The sequence below is a fragment of the Miscanthus floridulus genome, chromosome 3, assembly GCF_019320115.1.
Source record: "Miscanthus floridulus cultivar M001 chromosome 3, ASM1932011v1, whole genome shotgun sequence".
Classification (NCBI taxonomy): Eukaryota; Viridiplantae; Streptophyta; class Magnoliopsida; order Poales; family Poaceae; genus Miscanthus; species Miscanthus floridulus.
In genome coordinates this window covers 92,078,895-92,100,452 of record NC_089582.1, presented here as the reverse complement: position 1 = coordinate 92,100,452, position 21,558 = coordinate 92,078,895, and the positions used below count along the sequence as shown (strand labels likewise).

The following is a 21,558-nucleotide window of genomic DNA, read 5'->3' as shown; positions in this document are numbered from 1 at the left end:
AGCAAGTATCATTCTTCCCTGCTCAAAGATGATTATTCACATTATAAGATGATGAGCAGTATTTGTAGATATAAACAAAATGAGTGATAGTGTGTTAGTATTGCACTGAGTTTGTCCCTTCAGAAAACCACACATTACTAAAGGCATCATGCAACAACAGAAATTAAGTCCAGCCTAATCTGATGTTCATATGAGTCATCAGGTGCACTGCTTGACTCATGCATTCCAATCAAACCTGAGGCTTTTGTGTATGCTGTTATTTTATATTCTGTCAGGTTGCATGTGCTGTTATTTTATATTCTATATCAGCAGTACTAATGAGACTAAGATGTTCGCTATTGCTAAATCATTTGACTCTGACCAGCTGATCTAACCAACATCTCCTAATAGCAGACACAAGCATTGCAATTTGCAGCCACCTAACGACCATGCTTCATTTATTTCATCTCTAATTATGATTGATCCATCAATTGTTAAGTATTGGCAGCCATCAAACAGTTTGTAAGAGTTTAATTGATAACATCATATATAATTCACCACACTCTTTCTTAGCACTGTTCATGGCCCTCATATGCTATGTCCTCGGTAGTTTTGATTGAAAATGACTTACATGATCAATATGATCGAGTAATATACTAATATGTCCTAGGGATGCAAGGATATAAGTAGTGGGAAGTCTACAGAACAAAAAGACGAAGCAAAATAGAGCACTGGACTGACCACGTGTAGGAAAAATGACTGCCAGGCAATCAACATATCCAAATTCTCAATTTCTAGCCAAATATATTGCTATACCTGTGACACAAAATTCATATTTTACAATTTTTTACACCAACCTAGGCAACACTGGTCCGTCACTGTCACCTGTTAGAGATTTGAATGTGAGGACCAATAGGTCTGTCATTGATGGCCTAAGCCACTGTAGATACCACATTCCTTCTTCAACACTCACTAGAACCGCCCCAATGCCAAGAAAGCAAGACTAATGTCCCATGATCCCACCTAGACTTGCTTGATGACACAAGTCTGACATAGTAAAAATCAGTTGTACTTACATGGGGAGACATGGAAGCCATGCAATCAAAGTACGCGAAAACCCATCGCTGTGGCATCAATGTCATTAACAGGGAAGTCCCTCAAAGATGGTAGCCCTAAATCTTGTGTCCAAAGCCTGTCAACATGAAATTATGAACAAAGGAATAATACCTTAAATCAATATCTAATAATTGTTTCTCTCAAAGACCAAGGCAGTGTTGTTTGGTCTGTCAACCATCCTAACTCTCTATTTTCATGGTATGCACGGTATGAAAATAGTTACTCCTAAAATAGTTACCAACAAACATAGACATACCATGAAAATAGTTACTCCTAAAATAGTTACTCCTAAATAGCAAAATATCTTTCCTCCTAAATTACAGAAAACATGCAAGGATAAGAGTAGCACGAACAAGGCCTACTCATTATCTGTTACTATGCACAAATTGAAAGGCTCCTACAAGTATTTGTTGGTAAATGGTGGGCTTCGTCTACACATTACCGGTTGCTTTACTGAAGGATCAGAGTAGCATGAGCAAGGCCTCCTCTGCCTTCCTTTCAAACCCAACCACCTATGAGCCGCTCAACTAGAATATCCATATGTATTATGTATACTGCATTCATCAAAATACTAGTACTAGCTGCTCCTAGATCCAAGGAAACAAGTATGTTGCTCCCATACCTAAAGAATCGAATCAAAGGGAGAACAAGATCTCAACAAAAGTCACCATCAAGATCTCACACGGACAGAGGTCGAGCTCAGAACCTAGAACGGCAGGGACTGCAGCACGGGTGGTGTAATGGGGCTTGTGGGGCTCAATTGTGGATCTCCAACAGACGAGCATGGGGGCGGTGGCCACTTGGGGGCATCCGGCGGTGGTGGGTGTCAGTTGGCCAATGAGGAGTCTGGGCGTTAGTGGCGGCGAGCGGATCCATCGATTGAGGTGGTGGATGGCCGGCCGCCGGCGGGGCATCGTCGGTGGCACAGTGTGTGCCCAAACCCTAGCAAGAAAGGGATGGGGATGAGGGGAAGGGGATGATGCAGAGGATGATTACTTCCAGTGCGGTGGTAGGGGCTGGTGGGGGCGGCCGGTAGAGGCTGGCATGGTTAGGGTTCTGGCGGACGATGGTGGGCGGCGACGCTGTGTAGGAGGGCGGCGGCGGGCGTTGGCATGGTAGGCTATGGCGGCCAGGCTCAGCGTGGGAGGTAGCGGCAGTGAGGCTCGGTGTGGGAGGCGGCAAGGCTTGGTGTCCGTGGGAGGAGGAGGCGGCGGGCGCACTCGCAGGTCGCACGTGTATGGGTCCTTTTCATGCTGTAGGCGAGAGGGGGAGTATATTCTGAGGGTTTTTTCATTTCACCATACACACTTTCGCCGACACTTGAGTTGTTGGCTCGGTTAGGCTACGCCAACACTTATTGTGTCTACAAATGTTTGCTGATTGTTTTAGTGTCCCTAGAGCAATGCCGATAGTTGATTTGTAGCCCTACAACATCATTGTCGACAGATTATATGATATTAAAAGGTTGTACAATTACCAACAGATAATGTGTAGTTGAAACCACCCCTTTGCCAACACATAATTGTAGGCAATTGTGTGTCATGGTGTAGTGTTGTCACTATCACTAGGGATAGACTTTTTGTTACCTCATGTCATAAGGTACACACGTGAGGTGCTTGATGATGAGTGCTTGTGCCCTCGCCTCTTATGATGGTCTTCTTCTTTACTTGAAGAATCATCCCATGACCTTATTGATGTAAGGGCTTTGTCCTTGCACACCTTCTTCTTTATCTTGGGTGTGGGCTTGTTTGGACAAACTTCCACAAAGTGCTCCAACTCGCCGCATCCATAGCATCCTTTCTTTCTTTGCTCATTTCTTTGATTGGTGAAGATGAAATCTTGAATTTGGATGGGCACACCCTTGACATTGAGCCTTTGGATCATCTTCTCCACCTTGTTGATAAGTTTGATTGATTCTTCATCAAGGTCGGAGGTGAAGGAGGAAGATTGATCATCATCACTTGAATCATCATCATCATCATCTTCTTCTTCATCTTCACTTGAGGAGCTTGAGCTTGAGCTTGTCTCAACTTGCTTGCCCTTCATCTTTTTTTCCTCACTACATGCGAGAGCTTTGTCTTTGCTTGATGAAGAGGCTTCTTCTTGACCCATCTTGCGTGATATTTCAAATGCCACTACCTTGCCAATGACTATGGCCGGAGTCACGGTACTCAAGTCCTCTATGTTGTGAAGGATGGTGATGATGCTTGCATATTTCTTTTATGGTAGCACGGAGATGATCTTCCTCATGATGTCCGCATCATCTAGCTTTGTTAATCCAATTTAATGGAGCTCATTGATAATTAGATTGAAACAAGAATACATATCACGAACAAGCACATTATTATTTATTTTAAAGGAATCATAATTTTATTTAGCTAGACAATGTTTTTGCTCACGAACATTAGTTGTGCCGTCATGGAGCTCTTGGAGTTTTAACCAAATTTTATGTGCCATATTTAAAGTGAACACTTGATTAAACACATCCATGCTAAAAGATTCAAACAAGCAATTTTTTGCTCTAACATTGAAATGAATTTCTTTTTCTTCACTCTTTGTGGGTTTATCGGGATTCTTAATGGGTTTCATCCCGTCACGAGTGACTCTCCAAACACCCAAATCTACCGCCTCAAGGTGACAAGCCATTCTAGCTTTATAGTAGGGGAAGTTAGTGTCGTCAAAGTATGGAGGTCTAGAGGTATCCATCTCAACCACTTTAAATAGTGTTGGCTCAACGGCGGTGAAGCCAAAGATCCAAATTGAGCCAACCAGTTCTGATACCAATTGAAAGTGGACCATGACGCCTAAGAGGGGGGTGAATTAGGCACCTTAAAAGTTTAACTCTAAACTATGGCCTATTTTTCTAACCTTAGCAAAACATATGCAAAAAGATAAACTATCTAAATGTGCAACTACGATTTTGCTAGTGTGTTGCTATCTCTACCGTAAAAGGAGTTATGCAAACAATATAAATGCAGAAGCTAAAGAGTAAGGTAGAGATATACAAACTCCCGGACCGCTTCCGCCGTCTTCACTATCAAGCTTCCGGCTGAACTGCTGTGGGCCTTGTTCCCTCCAATACACGGTGGCGGCCACACCACAAACGCGGTTGATGTGATCTCATAAGATTATAAGCCCCTCCGATGTACAACAATGGTGTGCGCAAACACCGAATGATAAGAGGTATGCAAACCTCACTAAACACTAGGCCTAAACCTAGAGCAAGCGCATAAGTGGTGGTCTAATCAATCTAAGCACTTTGCAAAGCACTTACGCTAATCACCTAATGAATCACTAAAAACTATGCAAGTGAATATCACTAAAATGGTGTATCAACACCCTAGGTATGTTTTCTCAGCTCCACTCATGTAAATGGCCGATTGGGGGTCTATTTTTAAGCCCCACTGAGAAAGTAGTTGTTGGGGACGAAATCACACTTTTCTGCTACTAACAGGACGCTGCTTTCATCCTGACCGGATGCGTCCGGTCATCCCGATCGTTAGAGCGTGCGATCAACTGATCCGACGCTAATGGCGTCCGATGACATGCCACCGGACGCGTCCGATCGCAATTTCGCCGCTCTAAAACCTTTCTGTACTCGATTGGACGTTGTAGTTCCTACGTTCGGTCGATTTGCCGCCAGCGTCCGGTCAGTACTGAGTGTGTTACCGCGATGATGAACAGTGCCATCGGTGCGTTCGGTCACTTTCAGTACTCAGCGTCTAGGTGCTACTGCAGACGCCTTCTGTTGCCGAGCATCTTGATCGGAGCGTCCGGTCGTTGTGCCGCCAGTGTCCGGTCAGTGCGTCCGGTCACCTCTGTGAGCTCGTTTCTTCACGATCTTGTGTCTGGCTTGGTTCCTATCTTCGTGCTTGGGCTATGCTTGATATCTTGGATCTTCTCTTGTACTTCTAGGGTCTTGCTTATAGTGTTGATCATCGGATCATCACGCCGCCTTCGTCCAAGTCATGTTTTGCACCCTGTTGGACTACAAAACAATCACTTGCAAATTTATTAGTTCAATTTGGTTATGTTGATCACCAAACACTAAAATCCAAAGTAAATAGGCATATGGTCCATTTTCCTTACAGAGCTCCCGTCTGCCCGCCTCGAGCTCCCGTCGCCGCGGGGAATGAAAGGGGAGGGAGGGGAAAACCTAGCGAGTGGACTAATCAGATGGGGGGAGACAACGCATGTTAAGCAATAGATGGCGGGGGCAGAATGGTCTTTTGGCTTCAGTCTTCGAGCATCAACGGGCCGTTGCCAAGCTGGCTGGCTGATCTAGCATGCCACGTCAGCGAAAATAGCAAAATATTAGGCGAGCTACTGTTTTCTGGGACATTTTTGTAGTTGGCACCACAAAGTTGGCAATCAGAGAGGCGACCTCCATAAGAGTGGCAAATAATTAGAAATCCCGAACCATAGGGGTGTGAACGAGACAGTTTGGTCTTTTTAGGAGTAGATAGAGATTATTACTACATCGATGAACCATCACCCAACAACTTAACTAATACAACAAATGTTCCCTAAACTTGCAAAATACCATTACTAACTTTTTAGCTTCCTTTTACACGGCAATAGATTTCAAGCAATTGAAATCTCGGTTTTGTTCAGTTTATCATGTTAACAAGACAACAACTATTCAGACGACGCTGGTGAAGTTTAATTTCAAACAGGAATTTGATGCTGGATGGGATGCGTTAGTGATTTAGTCCTATCTACTCGTTCTAGTCATCGACGTAGCCCAGGAGAGCAGGTCAGTAGGAGCCAGCCGGCGCTGTCCGTGACTCCGTTTTGTTTTCTTCTCCGATGAGGCCGCCGGTAATAACAGAAAAAGAGAGGTTTGTTTACCGTAGTTCTAGTTTGTTTAGAAGAAATAAATTTATGGGCAAAATTAGAAGATTTTTATTGAAATCTTGTTATCTGTGATGGCTTTCGTGATTGCCAGGACGAAATCACCATTGCAGACGTCGATTTTATCTGGAAGAGACCATTATCTACAAGAGCAGGGATGCTCCTGAGTACTCCCCGCTAGGACAACAAATCTAGGTCATCGGTCTCATTATTGATGGTCGCAGAGAAGAAATCAGGCATCTAACTTGACGAATCAAAGATTAGAGGTGATGGTTCTGTAGCCTATGTCATAGCCGACGAAGCAATTGTCAATATTATTTCATTTGTTTAGATATGTCAAAAGAATTCTCGTCAACAATACAGATCAACATTTTGTGCGTAGGAATCAGGTGGGTAACAAACGGGGCACAAATTTACACGGGTTCGGATACCCTACGTCTAGTGGAGAATCGATCTCTTATCTCGTATGCTTGGAAATTACATGGGCGTCGGTATTTTTGTCTAGCTAAAAAAAGCTTGGATTCTCTATGAGACTGATGATGTACTGAATGTCAATTCCTTTGAAATTCCTATGATCCAAACACAGCCTATCCATTTGAAATTACTATGACCAAACACAACCTTATACGTTGGGATCTTTGTTTCGTTCCCACGATGGTCAAGCTCCTGATGGTCTGAGCATGTCGCCGGTGTTAATGGGACAGGACCACAAAAGCCCCGCGACCAGCCATCGCTATATCATAGCCCAAAATATCTAAAAGAAATTCATCGATAATGTTTAACATATCTTTTTATTTTTGAACTTAAGTCATATGTGTAATAATAATAGTCATGGATTCACCCCTATTCTTTAAAGAGGTTTGAAGCCCGTTCAAGTATATATCTTAAATAAATCAGAGGGAGGCAAGTGCAAGACGTACACACCGCGTGAGGGTGAGGGCGGAGAGCTAGGGACAGAGAACTGTATTGATGTGTTTCGTAGTGTTTGGCGCTACATTTGCTTATATATAAACTCCATTCGTCTTAATTGAAAGGAAGAGCTACTGTCATGTATTGATGTTGACCCCATTCGGCTGGTACACAAAAGTACTATGTACTAGTTTGTTCCGACTGATTTTAACTAATTTAATAGTATTTTGTGAGAGAGAATAAACTGAAACAAGCTAAGCTGAGCCGAACACGCCAGTTGTCTTCCTTGCATAGCTGCGCAAGGTCACAGTGCATGCATCAGTTCATACGAAGGACACGACAGACCTTAGTCCTCAGGGGCTAGACGTCACAAGAAGTTGACTTCGATGAAGAAGACTTTCCGGCTGGCGGGTATAGATGAGTAGCAACTCATTGTTTACTAAAACATTGTTTATTCAAACAATTACCACCATTCTCGTTTATTCAAAGATCGATTGTTTACTCCAAACAATAAAAAAGAGCTGAAGCTAGTTAATGAATTCTCATTGTCTGTCTGTCTGTCCAGTACGTACTAATAATCGCGAACAAACAACTATACATACCGTCACTTAGCTTGTGTATGTAACAATATAAAAGGAATTGAACAAATGGTTAGAAAGAATATATGTGTTGAGAAATAAGCTATCATGCCCTAGCTAGACACCGTGTACGCGTGCATTATTCTCGTTGTTGTGTTTGATGATGTCTTGTCTCGCCTTGGCGGCCACGGCCTTGGCCCAGAGCTTGAGCTTCTCCTTGACGTCCTCCTGGTGGCTTGGGCGCCGCTCCCCGCGCCGCGCTCGCGCGCTCTGCTCGCGCCCGAACGCCAGCACCATGTCCGCCGGCACCACCGCGTCGATGAACGCCTCGAAGGCGCGCAGGTGCTCCGGCGGCGCGCCTGCTTGGTCGTCGTCGTCGAAGGCGTAGTGCTGCGCCCGCCAGTCGGCGTCCGCCATTGCCAGCGCCTCAATGGACGGCCTTCCCATGCCCCTTTTCGCGATCGCGGTCGCGGTCGCCGTTGCTGCTGCTGCTTCTTCTCGTCGACGTGATAACGTCGTCGCCGTCGTATTCGCACGTATATCACGGTGATGTTCTGAGCGTACGGTGGTGTCGTGTAGCAATGATAACAATGGTATAATACAACGACATGCCTGATTTGTGTATTTATAGTGATTGTTTGGGCTGTCAAATCTGAAGCGCTATTTGATTTGACGGTGGCACGATAATACGAGATTACGGAGTCGGGTTTAATTTCTAGTCCTAATCGTTCGTGAGCCGCGCGGTAGACTCGGAGTCTGCTGGCTGCCACAGTCACGGACGGAAGGAGGCTTCTTCTGGCGTACGCGTGGACCGGGAACTTTCGTTTCCAAATCGGGGCCGGATCGGAGTACGTACGGGTACGGGGTCGCCTCTCCGCGCCGTTTCCGTCTGGCTGGCCGCCGCTTGCAGGTCGTGGTTCATGTGACCTCTGACTGATACGTGACTAGCCTAGCCTGGTTCGTATTCGTACGTGCGTACGTCACGTACGTACGGTGGTGGAGTAGCGCACAGTCACGTCCACGTCGTCCGTGTGATGAGCCTCGTAGCCCTCGTTCGGGTCCTGTACGGTGTGCTCCTACACGTACGTACAGAACCTGATCGATAATCGTATGTATACGCGCGTGTGCAAAACGTGACGTTCGTAATCGTATGTATACGCGGAGCACACGAGCTGCTATACATGCATAGCTTTTGGGTTTCAATGCAATGCAAGCATGAACAGGATCCGGACGGCCTCCATCGGATCCGCTGCCTGGTCACGGTCACGTTCGTGTGAACACAACCTGGGTTTGACCGTTGATTCGGAGGATGCTACAGCCTACAACTTGTCGTAGTTGTAGGCTATACACTACGATATAGGCAGTCATCCAAGTAATCTACGATTACTGAAGCTGGCTCGTGTTGTTGTGTGTGGTATTGAGCTCCTGAATACAGGCTGGAACCCTTTCCAAAAAAAAAATACATGTTGGAACATAAAAACAAATATTTGCCAATGTATAGCGTCAAAAATATTCATAGGCTTTTTGAAACAGAGGGATTTCACAAAAATATTATAGGAAATTTACAGATATCAGTTTAATTGGCGTCCAAATAGGCCCTAACCGTGTTGCCGAGAAAGCGTTGTCCGTTTAAAGAGGTTGGCTTTTGGGAGCAAAAGCTATAGCCAAAAGTCAAACCAAATAGAGCCTAAAGAGTTTTCGAAAGAGATACTTTTTGTTCCAACCTTTCAAAGAGAAGGCGTAGTCCGTCTAAAGAGGTTTCTGAAAGAGATACTTTTTTTGTTCCAACCTTTTCGGAAAGAGGTTGTAGTGTACTGTATTAGTTTTTCCAGATTGAATTAACCATGATGATGCGTCTCCAACCTCCGAACCTCCTCTGCCTCCGCGCCGGCCTTTGACTACTCCATCGATCACGAGTTTACCAATCCGCACGCTGTTGAGCTTAGACATAATCAGACCAAACATAGTAATGTTCTCATCTGTTAAGTTCAAACGAATCTTCACATAGGAATAGGATACCAACAAGATTGATGTGGTAGTGTATCTTTTTCGTGTTACATATTGCAATTGTGTAGTTGCAGTCGATCACTTTCTTTAGTTTACACCCTACAGTATGATCTGACCGGTTTCCTCTTAATCTCTTCTTCTCCACATAACATTTACCATGGCAACTGTTAGCGAGTCGTGGCACAAAGCGCCTACTGAGAAACTGAAGCTACAACTCGCTTTAACAAACACTGGGCAGTCTGAACTACCTCAGTTCCATTGGCAATCAAGAGCGAGAAGAGCAGTAGCAACTCTGTTACTCCTTGATGGCATCTCCCAGCTCTTCTTTGGCCGTGCCAGTTTGTTCATCCTGAATTTCTTTGTACGTTCCAGTTTGCTCATCGTATGAGTACCTGCGCACATTGTAGACATAAGCACAGAAACCCAAACCTATAGATTCAACAACTTTTCTAACAAAAAAGCAGCAGCAAAGAACTAATACAAGGATTCAGTTATTGCGCATGCAGGAACAAAGCATATAGCGTTGTCGCATACAAAGTGCAAAACCTTCAGCCTCAGTCAGCTAAAAGGGATTAATGCTATTGCAATGCAAGCAATGTTTTCAAATCGTCTAATCGATCCTAGTCGCCATGGCAACTATCAGCCCGACTAATCGTGACTAACCACGATTAACCACGACTAATCGTAGTGCATAGCTGATCGCCATGGCACCGATCAGCCCAACTAATCGCGACTAATCACGATTAGTCAGACGACTTGATAACCTTGAATGCAAGTGATGTCCACAGAATACATGGTAGTGCTCACTCTACTAAATTGGTCATCTAACCCAATGCCTACTAAAATTTCTTGTTGGAACAGTTGAACAGAAACTGAGGTAGTTCCGACTGCCCAGTGACAACTGCCCAGTCTGAACTACCTCAGTTCCCTTGTGTTAAAATGCTTCACAAGCAGTGGTCAGTGGTCACTGGCTAGTCAACCGAAAGGGTTTGCCACTAAAAGGGGGTACTGGGATACAAATCCTAAAATTTGTCAGGCAATCAACAATAAGTTCTGCTAATGAATGTAGGACTGCTACAGCCTACTAGGCTACTACCATCTTGGCTCTCATCAAAATTATAATCATGTTCTGCTGCAAATCAAAATTAAGTAACCAACCTGAGAGCACTAAAGAACATATTTCTTCCCAGCACATAACCGGCAATGACACATTTTAGCTTCTTTATAAAATAGTTAGTAAACAGCACATAGTCCCCTGGACAGTTCATGTTGAAATTCACAAACTAAGTATACTAAAGAAAAAAGCATGCAGCCAAAATGACGTTGCATTCTAAAGAAATGATTGACAGTGAAAAAGCAATAACTATTAAATGTAAATCAAGGATGAATTGGGGAAAATTTTACCAGGTTCCCGTAGATGCAGAACCATAATATCCAGAGGTAGGGTCATAGTAATAGCCTGTGCTGCTGCTATAGTAGTAACTGCATGAAAAAAGGAATAGAAATACACAATCAACACATGCAATCTGTATAGACATTAGAACAGTCAGTGTGGCTGTTCTCTTTTTATTTTCAAAACAACCCGTAAAAATCTAGGAAAAGCAGCATAGAAACAACTATAGCCTACCCTGAAGAAGGATCATAGACATAGTCTGAGTCCACGCTTCCATTATCAGCTTCTGCAGGAAGAAGGAAAAAAATATTTGTGAATAAAGAAAACACAACAGTTGCCAGAAAGAGGGGGAAATGTGCAACAGGTTTCCACAAAAGGGAGAAAAGAGCCAGAGATGTGAACTTACTCTTCACATCTGAGGTTCCAGGATGCAAACCTGAACCTACAGTATTGGCATCAGAACTATGATTGGCATCATCGTTGTCATCATCACCAAACATGTCCAGGTTACTGTCATCATCGTTGGTTGCAGCAGTGGCTGTAGATATATTGGCAGTTGAGGGACCAAGTTCCATTTCCAGTACAGATGATGGTTGGTCAATTTCCAGTACTGACGATGGTGTCTGGTTATATTTTGGATCTTCAGAGACATCATCAACTTCTGGCAAACCAAGTCGAGCACGTGCCAAACGTTCATACCCAGCTGCAAAGGCAAAAGAGGGGGTAAAAGTCAGGCAAATTTCTTGAAATGACTAAGGAGTGAAGTAATGTAATGTACATGCCTAGGTAGGTCAGGTTGATGTCTCAGGATAAACATAGATCAAGTTATGCATAGTGTCATAGTGGTGCTAACTTCAGAGATACAAGACAACATTAAACATGCAATCAAGCGATGGTAGTGCACCTCATGCATTCACAAAAGCAACAGAGTGACTCTGTTTCCATTGGGGGGGAAAGGTAGAGATAACCTTGATAATGTAAAACCTATGTATTTTGCATTTTTTTAACTCAAGTGATGCTAAGGAAACCAAAGACAGTGATCCTTTTGTGTGCAATCAGTTCACTCTGATGAAACCAGTACCATTAAAGTGAATTTAGGTGGTCATGGAATCGAATTTTCCATATGCTAGTAAGAAAGAAAACAACTAACCAGCCTCGCGTTCAAAGGTCTCACGATCATCTGAGTAAACATCTAAACCAAAACATGCACAACAAGGAATAAGTCACATTGACACTGAAATGACAAATGTCAGGACAAAAAGAAATATCAAATAATCAAATAAGAATTTAAACAAGAAAGAAAAGCATACTATAGTCGCCATTCTCCATTAGCTTCATGGCAGCTTCAGTCAATTCATCAAATATACGTTTAGTCCCCTCAGCCATCTTTCCACGTTTATCCGTGGATGTACCCTTCAACCTTTTCAAAGCTTGCATTATCTGTCAGTTGGTGAAGAAAATATAAGATCTGAATGTTGTAAGTTTAGATATTTGGATATATGGGAATCCATTGAGTAAATTAAGCATCATTCACTAGCTAAAAGCCCAAACACAATAATAGTAAGTCAGTAAAGTTGACACAGGAACTAAATGCTATAAATTGTTGAAGGGTAAAGGACAAGAAAGGGCTGCATAAAAATATGCTAATGATGCAACAAAAACACACCGTTTCTCCTGGTTCAAGCAAGTTTGCTATCTTCCTTTTTAGCCTCCCAATGTCATCGGAAGAGAGGTCCTCAAACTCTTCTACTTTCTCTTTGCCTTTGTTCTGAACCTTTGCAGCATACGTTGGGTCAACTTCCACACTGTCCAACCAGGCATCCTACAAGGCAAGGTAACTTCTTATAATATAATGTTAACGGTGCTAAACAGAAAACCTCCATTACCTTAATCTCATCGCCTCTTGCGTACTCCACAAAGTTCCCATTTTCATCGAAATAACCTTCTTCCCTTTCTCGCTCCAAGTTAAACGGCTCTATCCGGATACCATCATCAACAAAGTTAACGCCATCCTGTTGAGAATCAAAATACAGCTCAACAATTTTTAGCTAGCATTCATTTCCTGTCAACATTAATAAACAGAAAAAAAGATGCAAGCGGAGAAGCAGTGCATACGTTGTAGCGGACTTCGAAGCCCTTGACGTCAGCGGCACCTCCCTTCGCGTCGTCGCCCTCCTTGAGCTGGCCGTGGCGCTGCCGTGCCCGGCGCTCCGCCGCAAGCTCCGGGTTCAGCATGCTGTCGAGGTCCACGGCGTTGCCGGAGGGGCCTCCCTCCGCACCGGCGTCGCGGTACTTTGCCTTCTTCCCCTTAGGGAACCGCGGCTTGCGCTCCCTGCGAGCGCGGCGAGCGACACAAAATCAACATGAGCCCTGCTAGGGCGTGAGACCAAAACCCTAACCAGGAGAACTCGACGAGTGGGGAAAGGGGGGAAGGAAGGGAGAGAGGTCGGGCAGTCTTACCGGCCGGCATCGTCGTCGTCGCCTGCGGTGGCGGTGAGAGGGCGCTTGGTGCCACGCGACGGCTCCGTGGGCTCCATGGGTCGGCGGCGGCGGCGGAGGCGAACGGCGTGGCGTCAGCGAGAAGGAGAACGTGGGAAGCTGACGAGACGAACCCAGCGGAGGTACGGTATGTGTTTGGGGCTTTACCGCTTTGGGCTCTCAGCGGTGCAGTTCGAACTCTAAAATGGGTTGGGCTGCGTGGACGGGCCTAGGTGGGCTTTTCAAGCCTGGCTGGGCGAGCAGTTTATTCTCGAGTGTTTGGTTGGTGGTGACTTCATTTTTCTATACACACTAGCCAATGTCAGTGCGTTGCTATAGGTGAAAGAACTATGTTAATTCAATTTATTAAATTGGGCAATGCAAATTTCGCATTCATTCCACCATAGAAAATCTGTGTCAGAAGTAGAGTGCTTAAGGAAAAAAACATAGATCCCATTTATCCAGCTAGTGATAGAAAAGATAGATTTGCAAGAAAATACACTCTTTCTTTCGTCATTTTGATTTATCTCCCAATAGCGATGAAATAAATACATTGCACTTCTCACCCTTTTCACAGCACTAAATTGTTCAGTCATTTTAACAAACACGTAGCAGGTAGAACGTGGCTTACACTGCGCGTAATACTACTGTCCATTTCAGTGAACTGGGCAATGGAGTTTGAAGCCTCCAGGGCATTTCAGTCCTCTAGCACAATCTAGTTAACACACAGGTCTAATCATCTAAGCCTCTGAACACCATCGCGTTGAAAAGAATTTAGTTGGATGGAACATTACCATTTCAATTTTCAAATGAAAACGGTGAATAGGGTCGGGGCGGCAGCCGGTACTGACTGGGTTCCTGCTGCCGATGGGGGCGAGGCCGGAGGAAGTTGTGTCGGGCAAGGACGGGTCTGGAGGGAGTTGCGTCTTCTCGCCCCTGTGGAGAGTGGTGGGACCCCCGCCGGTTTCGCTGTCGCCGTCGCCGCCACGAGGAGGAGGCAGAGAGGCGGGCGCTGGCTTGTCGTCGGCCCCCGTGTCCACGGCCGCGTCGGGAGCGAGCGGGTCCTGGCGAGGGTAGCATTCCGCGGAGGCATCGACGGCAAGTGCGAGCGCGAGCGCGAGCGCGAGCACGAGCACTCATGTAAGGGCAGTGACGTGGATGGACGACGGCATGAATGGGAGGCGGAGCAGAACGACGGCGCCTCGGACGAGGATCAGGCTGAGGGCGTGCTGTTGTGGAGGCAGGGAGGGAGACCGGTGGAGGGAATCGGGCGGAGAAGAGATGGACGAGTGACGGCGCCACCAGAAAGGGCACAACACCTGGGGCCACTCGCCCTCCTCGAACAAATCGCAGGGGAGCGAGTCGGATGGCTGATTCCTTTCCTTATCTCGATAGCAGGAGCGCCGGGTGGGCTTGCGAGCGCGCGAAGCCGGATCGATGATTTCCTTATGAATGTTTTAGTTCTGGAGATAGAGACTAGAGATAGAGATAGAGATGCTCCCTCTGTCCCGTAGATACCACAATTATAGCACTGAGCACCGAAACCAAAGTAAGTGCAAAATGATATAAATACCCCTGTAAAGTTTATGGCCGATCCTTGCTCACGCTCAGTAGCAGGCTGGCAGCTTCCGTCGGGAGTGCTCCGGAAGAGATGGAAAACACGCTGGTGCGCAGGCTGTGTACCAGTAGGCCCCACGAGTTGACATACTCGAGGATTGCAGTCTTTCTAGAACAAAATTTAAAGTCTAGAATTGCAGGGACGGAGCGAGTATACATAATTTCGACCTAGATTGCTATTAAAATTAATTCTATTTCTGTGTAGTTTAGTTTTACGCTAATGCTCCAACATAGACGTCCGTCCCGCATCGGTCAGGCCGGACATGGCTAGCTAGGCTGCGGACCGGCCCACAGGCCTGTCCCCCATTGGCATACAGGTTTTCTCAAAAAAAAAAAAAGAGAACGACATCTTATCTTCCTCATTCGCATCGGCTCCACCGCACCGCCCGCCCTTCAATCGCATACGCACGAGCTCTGTTAGCGACCGCGTCCGCACGAGCGCCGCCGCCGTCCGCATACACACAAGCATCAAGCGCTGCCGCTGCCGCTAGTCGCGTACACACGAGCTCCACCGGCCGCACTGCGCCACCCGCCCGTGGCCAGGGAGACCGCTGCCGTCTCCACCATGGGGGCCGAACGCCTGGTCGGTGGCCAGGAAGACCTTCGTCTCCGCCTGCCCAGCTCGCTGTTGCTGGGTGTGGAGCTCGCCCGCGTGCAACTCACGGCAAACCGAGCGAAGCCTGCCCACGCACATCTCGCGCCCGCCTACCTAGTTTGCCATGGCGGGGACAGAACTCGCCCGCGTGCAGCCCGCGACGGCTGGGATAGAACTCCACATGCCGGCGAGGATCTATTCTCCCAAGCAGTAAATAGATGTGTATACTGTAGCTGCTTGTTGCAAACGTTTATTTTAATTGTTCCAAATGTTTTAGAGGTATGTTGTAAGTGTTTTATATCGATGTTGTAAAAGTAGATCGGTATGTTGCAATGGTGTTTTTAATTGTATGTCCCGAATGTTTCATCTATTTTAGACGTATGTTGTAAGTGTTTCATCTAGATATTGCAAAAGTGGATCTGATGTTGCATATACATGCATGTTACAAGCGTATGTTTTAAGTGTTTCATACGTATATTGCAATATGTTTTGCAATGGCTAAAAATGTGTTTTCCTGGTGTTTCGGACGTATGTTGCAAGTGTTTCAACTGTTTCAAATGTATGCTGCAAAGTATTTCATCTAGATGTTCCAAAACTCAGTGTTGCACATGTTGTAGTAGGACCCACTGCCGCAGCCCCTTGTTGCAGCTGCTGAGCCCGCATGCATGCGCGTGGGAGCGGAGGGGCGTGAGCGGCAGATGCGGGAAACGGAGCGGGCGCAGATCATGACACATCCCCGCGTGGGGTGCGCGCAGGTGTGGGAAAAAGGAGCGGCGTGGGCCCCACGTGAAGCAGGCACAGGCGTGCGTGCGAGCGTAGCAACATGGGACGTAGGCACAGCAGACGCGGACGTTCGGACGTAGCCCCCCGTCCAGACGTTCGGGCGTGAGCTAGCCCCGCTAATGCTCCACCACGGGCGTCCATCCCGCGTCGGTTTTTGCGTTGAAATCTATTGATCTGGATTCAAGTCACTAACTTAGCATTAATGTTAGATTTATGACTAATTATTTTTCGGTAATGGCCGACCTGATTGTTGATAACTAATTCAGGCACATTCTCTTAAAAATATTCATCCATGTATTAGTTTTATCAAAAAAAAATTCTAGTGGAATCTACTGTATTCACCTAGATTCCGGTCTCTAAGACTGTCTCCAACGGCGTACCCAAACGCAAAAATGCGTTATGCACAGTGTTTTTGGGTAGCAAAACACTCCTCCAACGGAAGACTGAATCCAGATACCCATTCTGGGTACTCGGCGATTCCGTTGGCAAATCTGCGTCGTCGAAGAGAGACGACACAGACATGCAGTGGTGGGCCTGTAGGAGCCGTCGGGGCAGGGCGCGGCCGGCTCGACTCGGCGAGGCGGATCCGCGGCGGAGCGCGGCCGGCGGGGCGAGGCGGGCTCGAGGCGAGGAGCGCCCGGAGCGGCGCGGCGTGGCGAGGCGGATTCGGGGAGAAGTGGAGTGGAGGAGGCGGGCCGCCACGGGAGGAGTTGACAAAGGAGAGAGCGCCGGGGGTCCGCCGTTGTGCGCGAGCTCAGGGGAGCTGCCGCCGCCGCAGGGGCAGCCCTCGCCTTATGCCACGCCCGCGCCCTAGCTGGTGCGCTGCCGCGTCGGAGGCCACCCTCGCCCCGCGCCCATGGCCACAACCGGGGCCTGCCCATGCCTGGGGACGCCCACGCCTGGGCCGCCTACGCAAGGCCATCAGGCCCTGCCTGCGCCGGTGCGCCGCCACGCCGAGGGGCGCCCGCGCCCGGGCCCACCAGCGCCTCTGCGCCACCACGCCGGTGCGCCGCCGCGCCGAGAGGTGCCCTCGCTTAGGCCGCCAGCGCAAGACCGCCGAGCCCACCTGCGCCGGTGCGCCGCCGCGCTGAGGGGCGTCGTGGCCCCGCTGCCGCCGCTGGCGAGGTGCTGCTGCCGCCTGGGGAGAGAAGAGAGTGAGGGAGCGTGGAGAGAGAGAGAGGAGAGAGAGCACGGATATTTTTTTGCAGGATCTAGGGCTCATCCATTAGAGAGGTCAAGAATGGGGTGTGTAGCTATTTTTTACTGTGCGTTACCTAAACGCTGAAATGGGTATTCGATTTGGGTCAAGTTGAGTCCGTCTAACTCAGCATTAATGCTTACTTTGCGACAAGTGATTCTTTCGGTAATAGCCTACCTGACTGCTAATAATTAATTGTCAGCCACAGTCTCTTAAAAATGTTCATCTGGAACGATATATGTAAATGCCTTCATAAAATTAACTGTATCTATACATATATGTGAGGGTGAGCGCCTGGGTCTATATATAGCGTGCTTAGCGGAAACAAACTATTTCTAGCTTTTTTTAAAGGGAAGGATACAAAATGAACGCGCAAAAGGTAAACAACTTCACGCCACTACCGGCACTACGCCAGTGTCATTGGTGTGCCATGTCAGGAAAGAACCAGGACAAAATGACGAGGGATTCGCTCATTCGATGTGGTCATAGGGCGAGCAGGCATCAATGAGCATCGGCGCAAGCAAAAGTTTTTTTTTAACCATGACCAAGGGTACAAGTTGCACTCAGATCTTGCTAAATTTTTCGGTAGGTAGCAAGCATGGTTATATAACAATATCAACGTAAACAACAAACAAATCAATATTGGTTTGGCCTTTGCAGTAGATTATTGTTGAACCTTTTCTTTTGCTATTTGCAATAATCTTAGCTCTAATCTGAATGGCATTAGTGCTAGAGTAAATTAACCAATTAATTACAGAATTTAGTAAATTCTGGTTTGCATGCAAATAGATTAATTTATTCCATTATAGCTTATTTAAAAAAGCTAAATTAGGATGATCATCCATGGTTCCGTATCAGCAGAGAGAGAAACTATATATTCAGCAATAAAAAAATTAAAGTAATGAAATGTTCTTGATTAAATCAGGACGAAAAATAAAGGCAGAAATTTCTATATGATCTCGAGACATCAATCTCTTCAAAAGAAACCATTAAGATAATCACAACTAGCAACATAACTGAACAATCACTTACACATACAACACTTTAACATGTAGCTAACTGCAAAGGTAACACAATGCCTGAAGATATGTAATACTGGAACGAAAGATAACACATCACAAGCCAACCTTAAAGTCTCCAACATGCCACAATCAACATAATACACAAATCCACACAAGCACAAAATGGTTCTAACACCAGGTACCTACTTCACAACATCTCCAGGCACCCAAAAGGATCACCAAGACTCCACAAATTGGGAGATACCAACCAGAATAAAAGACCAGAGTAGCAGAAAATCATCTGCTCAATTGCAATGTGCTACTTCAAAATTCCCTGCCCAGATGTCTAAATGTCAATATGATATCAATCAAAATGATGTCAATATATATTTTCAAAGTATTGTTTACCTCAAAACATTCTGTTACATAAACCCATATTTGGCTAATGTGCTAAAGATCTTCGTACAGTGTTGATTCCGTACGATGATATTTTGGGAAAGGATGGCATTCGCCAAAATGTTTCGGAGAGGAACCTGGAGAAGACAGAAATTTCATCAAGTTCGTGTTACTAAAACCGGAAACATGCTGAAGAGCTAAGATAAACAAATGAATGAGCACATGACATGTTATAATAGCAGTAGCAGGACTAAAATTTGCAAACTTACCTCACATGTTTCAAGAGCAGTAGAGAGAGCAAAATTAGCAAACTCATCTGTCACCAGATCTCTAAAGTGAGGATAGCTAATGAATTCATATACAATGACTGATTTCTCTCCTTCGTGGAATACCTTTAAACACCATTCAACGACATTGCTGCTATACTTATTTTTCGCGAGTGTCACATAATGATTTCTAAGGCATGAAGCAATGATTTCAATGTGAGAGGGATCTCCCTTCCGCAGAACATCCTGAACAATCCAGTTTCTGTGGGAGAACATAAAAGATGTCAGAAACAACGATGCAACCATGAAGCAACGTAAAAGAACTTTATGCAGATAAAAGGTTTCGGATGTTCGTGTACAATGGAACAGTACTATCACATTCATACCCACTGGAATTTTGAGCAAGGAAAAGGCTCTGATAAGAGAGTTGGGTAAAAATATCATCCTTTTGCTTCCGGCTGACACGCTCTAGGCAATTTTGTAGTAGGCTCAGACCATTTGATTGATATGCAAGTCTTGTACAATTTTGAGCAACAGCTTCGAAAATGAACTGCTAACACAAAAACGTCAAATAATGAAAATCAGAGTGCATGTGAACACACACAGAAGCGAATTGTTGAAATGCATTACAAAAATGCAATAAGGTTCATAAATATGATCAGTCTTGCTTGTTTCAAAAGGGAAGAGAATATATAAGCTAGTTTGCCAGGTTGGACGTTGAAGTAGGAACTATAAAATTTTGAACTGTCAAATGCACTTAATAAATGTTTTATATATAAACAATGTTGATGAACTAGATTTAAAGAGCACAAGAATAAAATTTGAATTATAATAAAATCAGAAGAGTGAAAACCCAATACCAGATATCATTTTTTACTAGACTTTAGGCCATAACTTGCATAAATCAGAAAACTACCATTTGTTCCACTGGGACACATTTATCATACAGGAAAGTAGTAAAACGTTGAGGCTGAGAGGGAACTATAAGGTAGCCATTGATTAATTTTTCAAACAAAATTATAAAAATGGAATCATGACAAATCTATAAAAGACTATAAACAAGAACGAGACTATTGACTAACAGTGCTACTGATTTCAGTAATGGTTCCGTCAGCAATGATAAAGCACATAAAGATGCTAATGATACTAGTGAAAACATCACAATAGCATTGATTTCTGCAGTACCAGGTAGAACTTGACTTGAAAAAAAGGAACAAGTACCTGAGCAATATCTGGAGGAGAGCTCACTATGAAAGCATGCAGCACTCTTAATCTTTTCGAATCCAACAGGAGGTACCTCATCTGATTATGTGTCATCCATTGTAGCATGGCCTCTCCAAGAAGCTGCATTGATCTCCGAGTTTCACAGGAACTGATTATATGAACTACTTCATCTGGCCTGAAAAGACATAAAAGCTATCATTTATTTGCTGAATGAAGAACAGATAAAGAAAAAGCTAGAAGAAGAACAGATAAAAAAAACAAGTACGGTATTTGATCAATCACCTCCGAGTGCAAAGGCTACCAAAACTCTTCCTGTCCCGGGTGATCGTAGCAACGATCCGATCCCGCAGCTGCTGGCTGCAGTGACTGAGGACCAGACGGAATAGCCGCTGCCCATGTCTGCTCTCTAAGAGGTCGCAGGCGTAGGACACGATACTCTCGGGGGTTTCCTCGGACAGCGCGAGGAGCAAGGCTTCCTCGTTCCCAGGAAACAAGTTGGGGCGGTTGACAGCCACCGTGCCACCGTGCAGGTAAGGCGGCGGCGCCATGGCCATATACGCTTGGGCGCCAGGGTGGGCGCCGCGAGCTGCGGTGATTGCGCCAGGCGGGAGCATGCCCACGGCCGGCTCGTTCCGGGGCCCACGAGCGATGCTGCGCCGAAATCGACCTTCCGCGAAGGGCCGCGCCCGCGCGTCGGGCACGCTACGGTCGCAGGGCGGCAGCGGCATCCGCACCGATGCAGGATGCATCTGCGACGGCGCTGACGGACCGGCTTCCTGCCCTATCGGAGGCGCCGCCTCGTATGCGCGCCGATCGATGATGCCGCGATGAGGCCCAAGAAAAGCAGGTGAGAAGCGATCCGCCGCCGCCGCCGCCGCCGCGTCGTCCTCCTCCCACAGCCGCGGCAGCACCACGGCGGACTGCTGGTTGTAGATGGAAAGACCCGCCATCATCTCAAGCAGCTTGTTGTTCGGCGCCTCGTACCCCGCCACCTTGATGCCGGCTTGCTTCTCCTGCTCATGGTGCTCCTCGTGCGGCGGCGACATGAATCCCACCCACAAGAAAAAAAAAAAAACCCCGTGCGCTTACAGGAAACTAAAGAGTCGACGAGTAGGGACTAGGGAGTCCTATCCTCGTCTGATAGATTGGATGTAGCCTGCCTTT

The 21,558-nt window shown here is 46.1% G+C and overlaps 3 protein-coding genes across 4 annotated transcripts; all 3 read right to left on the bottom strand.

Annotated features, from left to right (window-relative positions):
- Nucleotides 1–7,553: 7,553 nt before the first annotated feature.
- LOC136544043 (uncharacterized) lies at nucleotides 7,554–7,883 on the bottom strand. Its single transcript, XM_066536328.1, has one exon. It carries the CDS (start codon nucleotides 7,881–7,883, stop codon nucleotides 7,554–7,556), a length of 330 nt encoding a protein of 109 aa, XP_066392425.1.
- A 1,517-nt stretch (nucleotides 7,884–9,400) lies between these two features.
- Nucleotides 9,401–13,879, bottom strand: LOC136546118 (uncharacterized). 2 transcript variants are annotated; one of them, XM_066538091.1, is made up of 10 exons: nucleotides 13,297–13,390; nucleotides 12,952–13,168; nucleotides 12,723–12,848; nucleotides 12,503–12,658; nucleotides 12,147–12,276; nucleotides 11,987–12,028; nucleotides 11,243–11,539; nucleotides 11,071–11,122; nucleotides 10,848–10,925; nucleotides 9,401–9,835 (listed from the first exon to the last, which is right to left on the bottom strand). In XM_066538091.1, exons 1-10 carry the CDS (start codon nucleotides 13,371–13,373, stop codon nucleotides 9,739–9,741), a joined length of 1,272 nt encoding a protein of 423 aa, XP_066394188.1. In that variant the 5' UTR covers nucleotides 13,374–13,390; the 3' UTR covers nucleotides 9,401–9,738. The 2 variants fall into 2 exon arrangements, with proteins under 2 accessions (XP_066394188.1, XP_066394187.1); XM_066538090.1 differs by lacking the exon at nucleotides 11,987–12,028 and having other exon boundaries at nucleotides 13,297–13,879.
- A 4,613-nt stretch (nucleotides 13,880–18,492) lies between these two features.
- LOC136546117 (putative pumilio homolog 8, chloroplastic) lies at nucleotides 18,493–21,558 on the bottom strand. The gene is made up of 6 exons (XM_066538089.1): nucleotides 20,677–21,558; nucleotides 20,392–20,569; nucleotides 19,557–19,720; nucleotides 19,174–19,432; nucleotides 18,917–19,041; nucleotides 18,493–18,842 (listed from the first exon to the last, which is right to left on the bottom strand). Exons 1-5 carry the CDS (start codon nucleotides 21,438–21,440, stop codon nucleotides 18,931–18,933), a joined length of 1,476 nt encoding a protein of 491 aa, XP_066394186.1. The 5' UTR covers nucleotides 21,441–21,558; the 3' UTR covers nucleotides 18,493–18,842; nucleotides 18,917–18,930.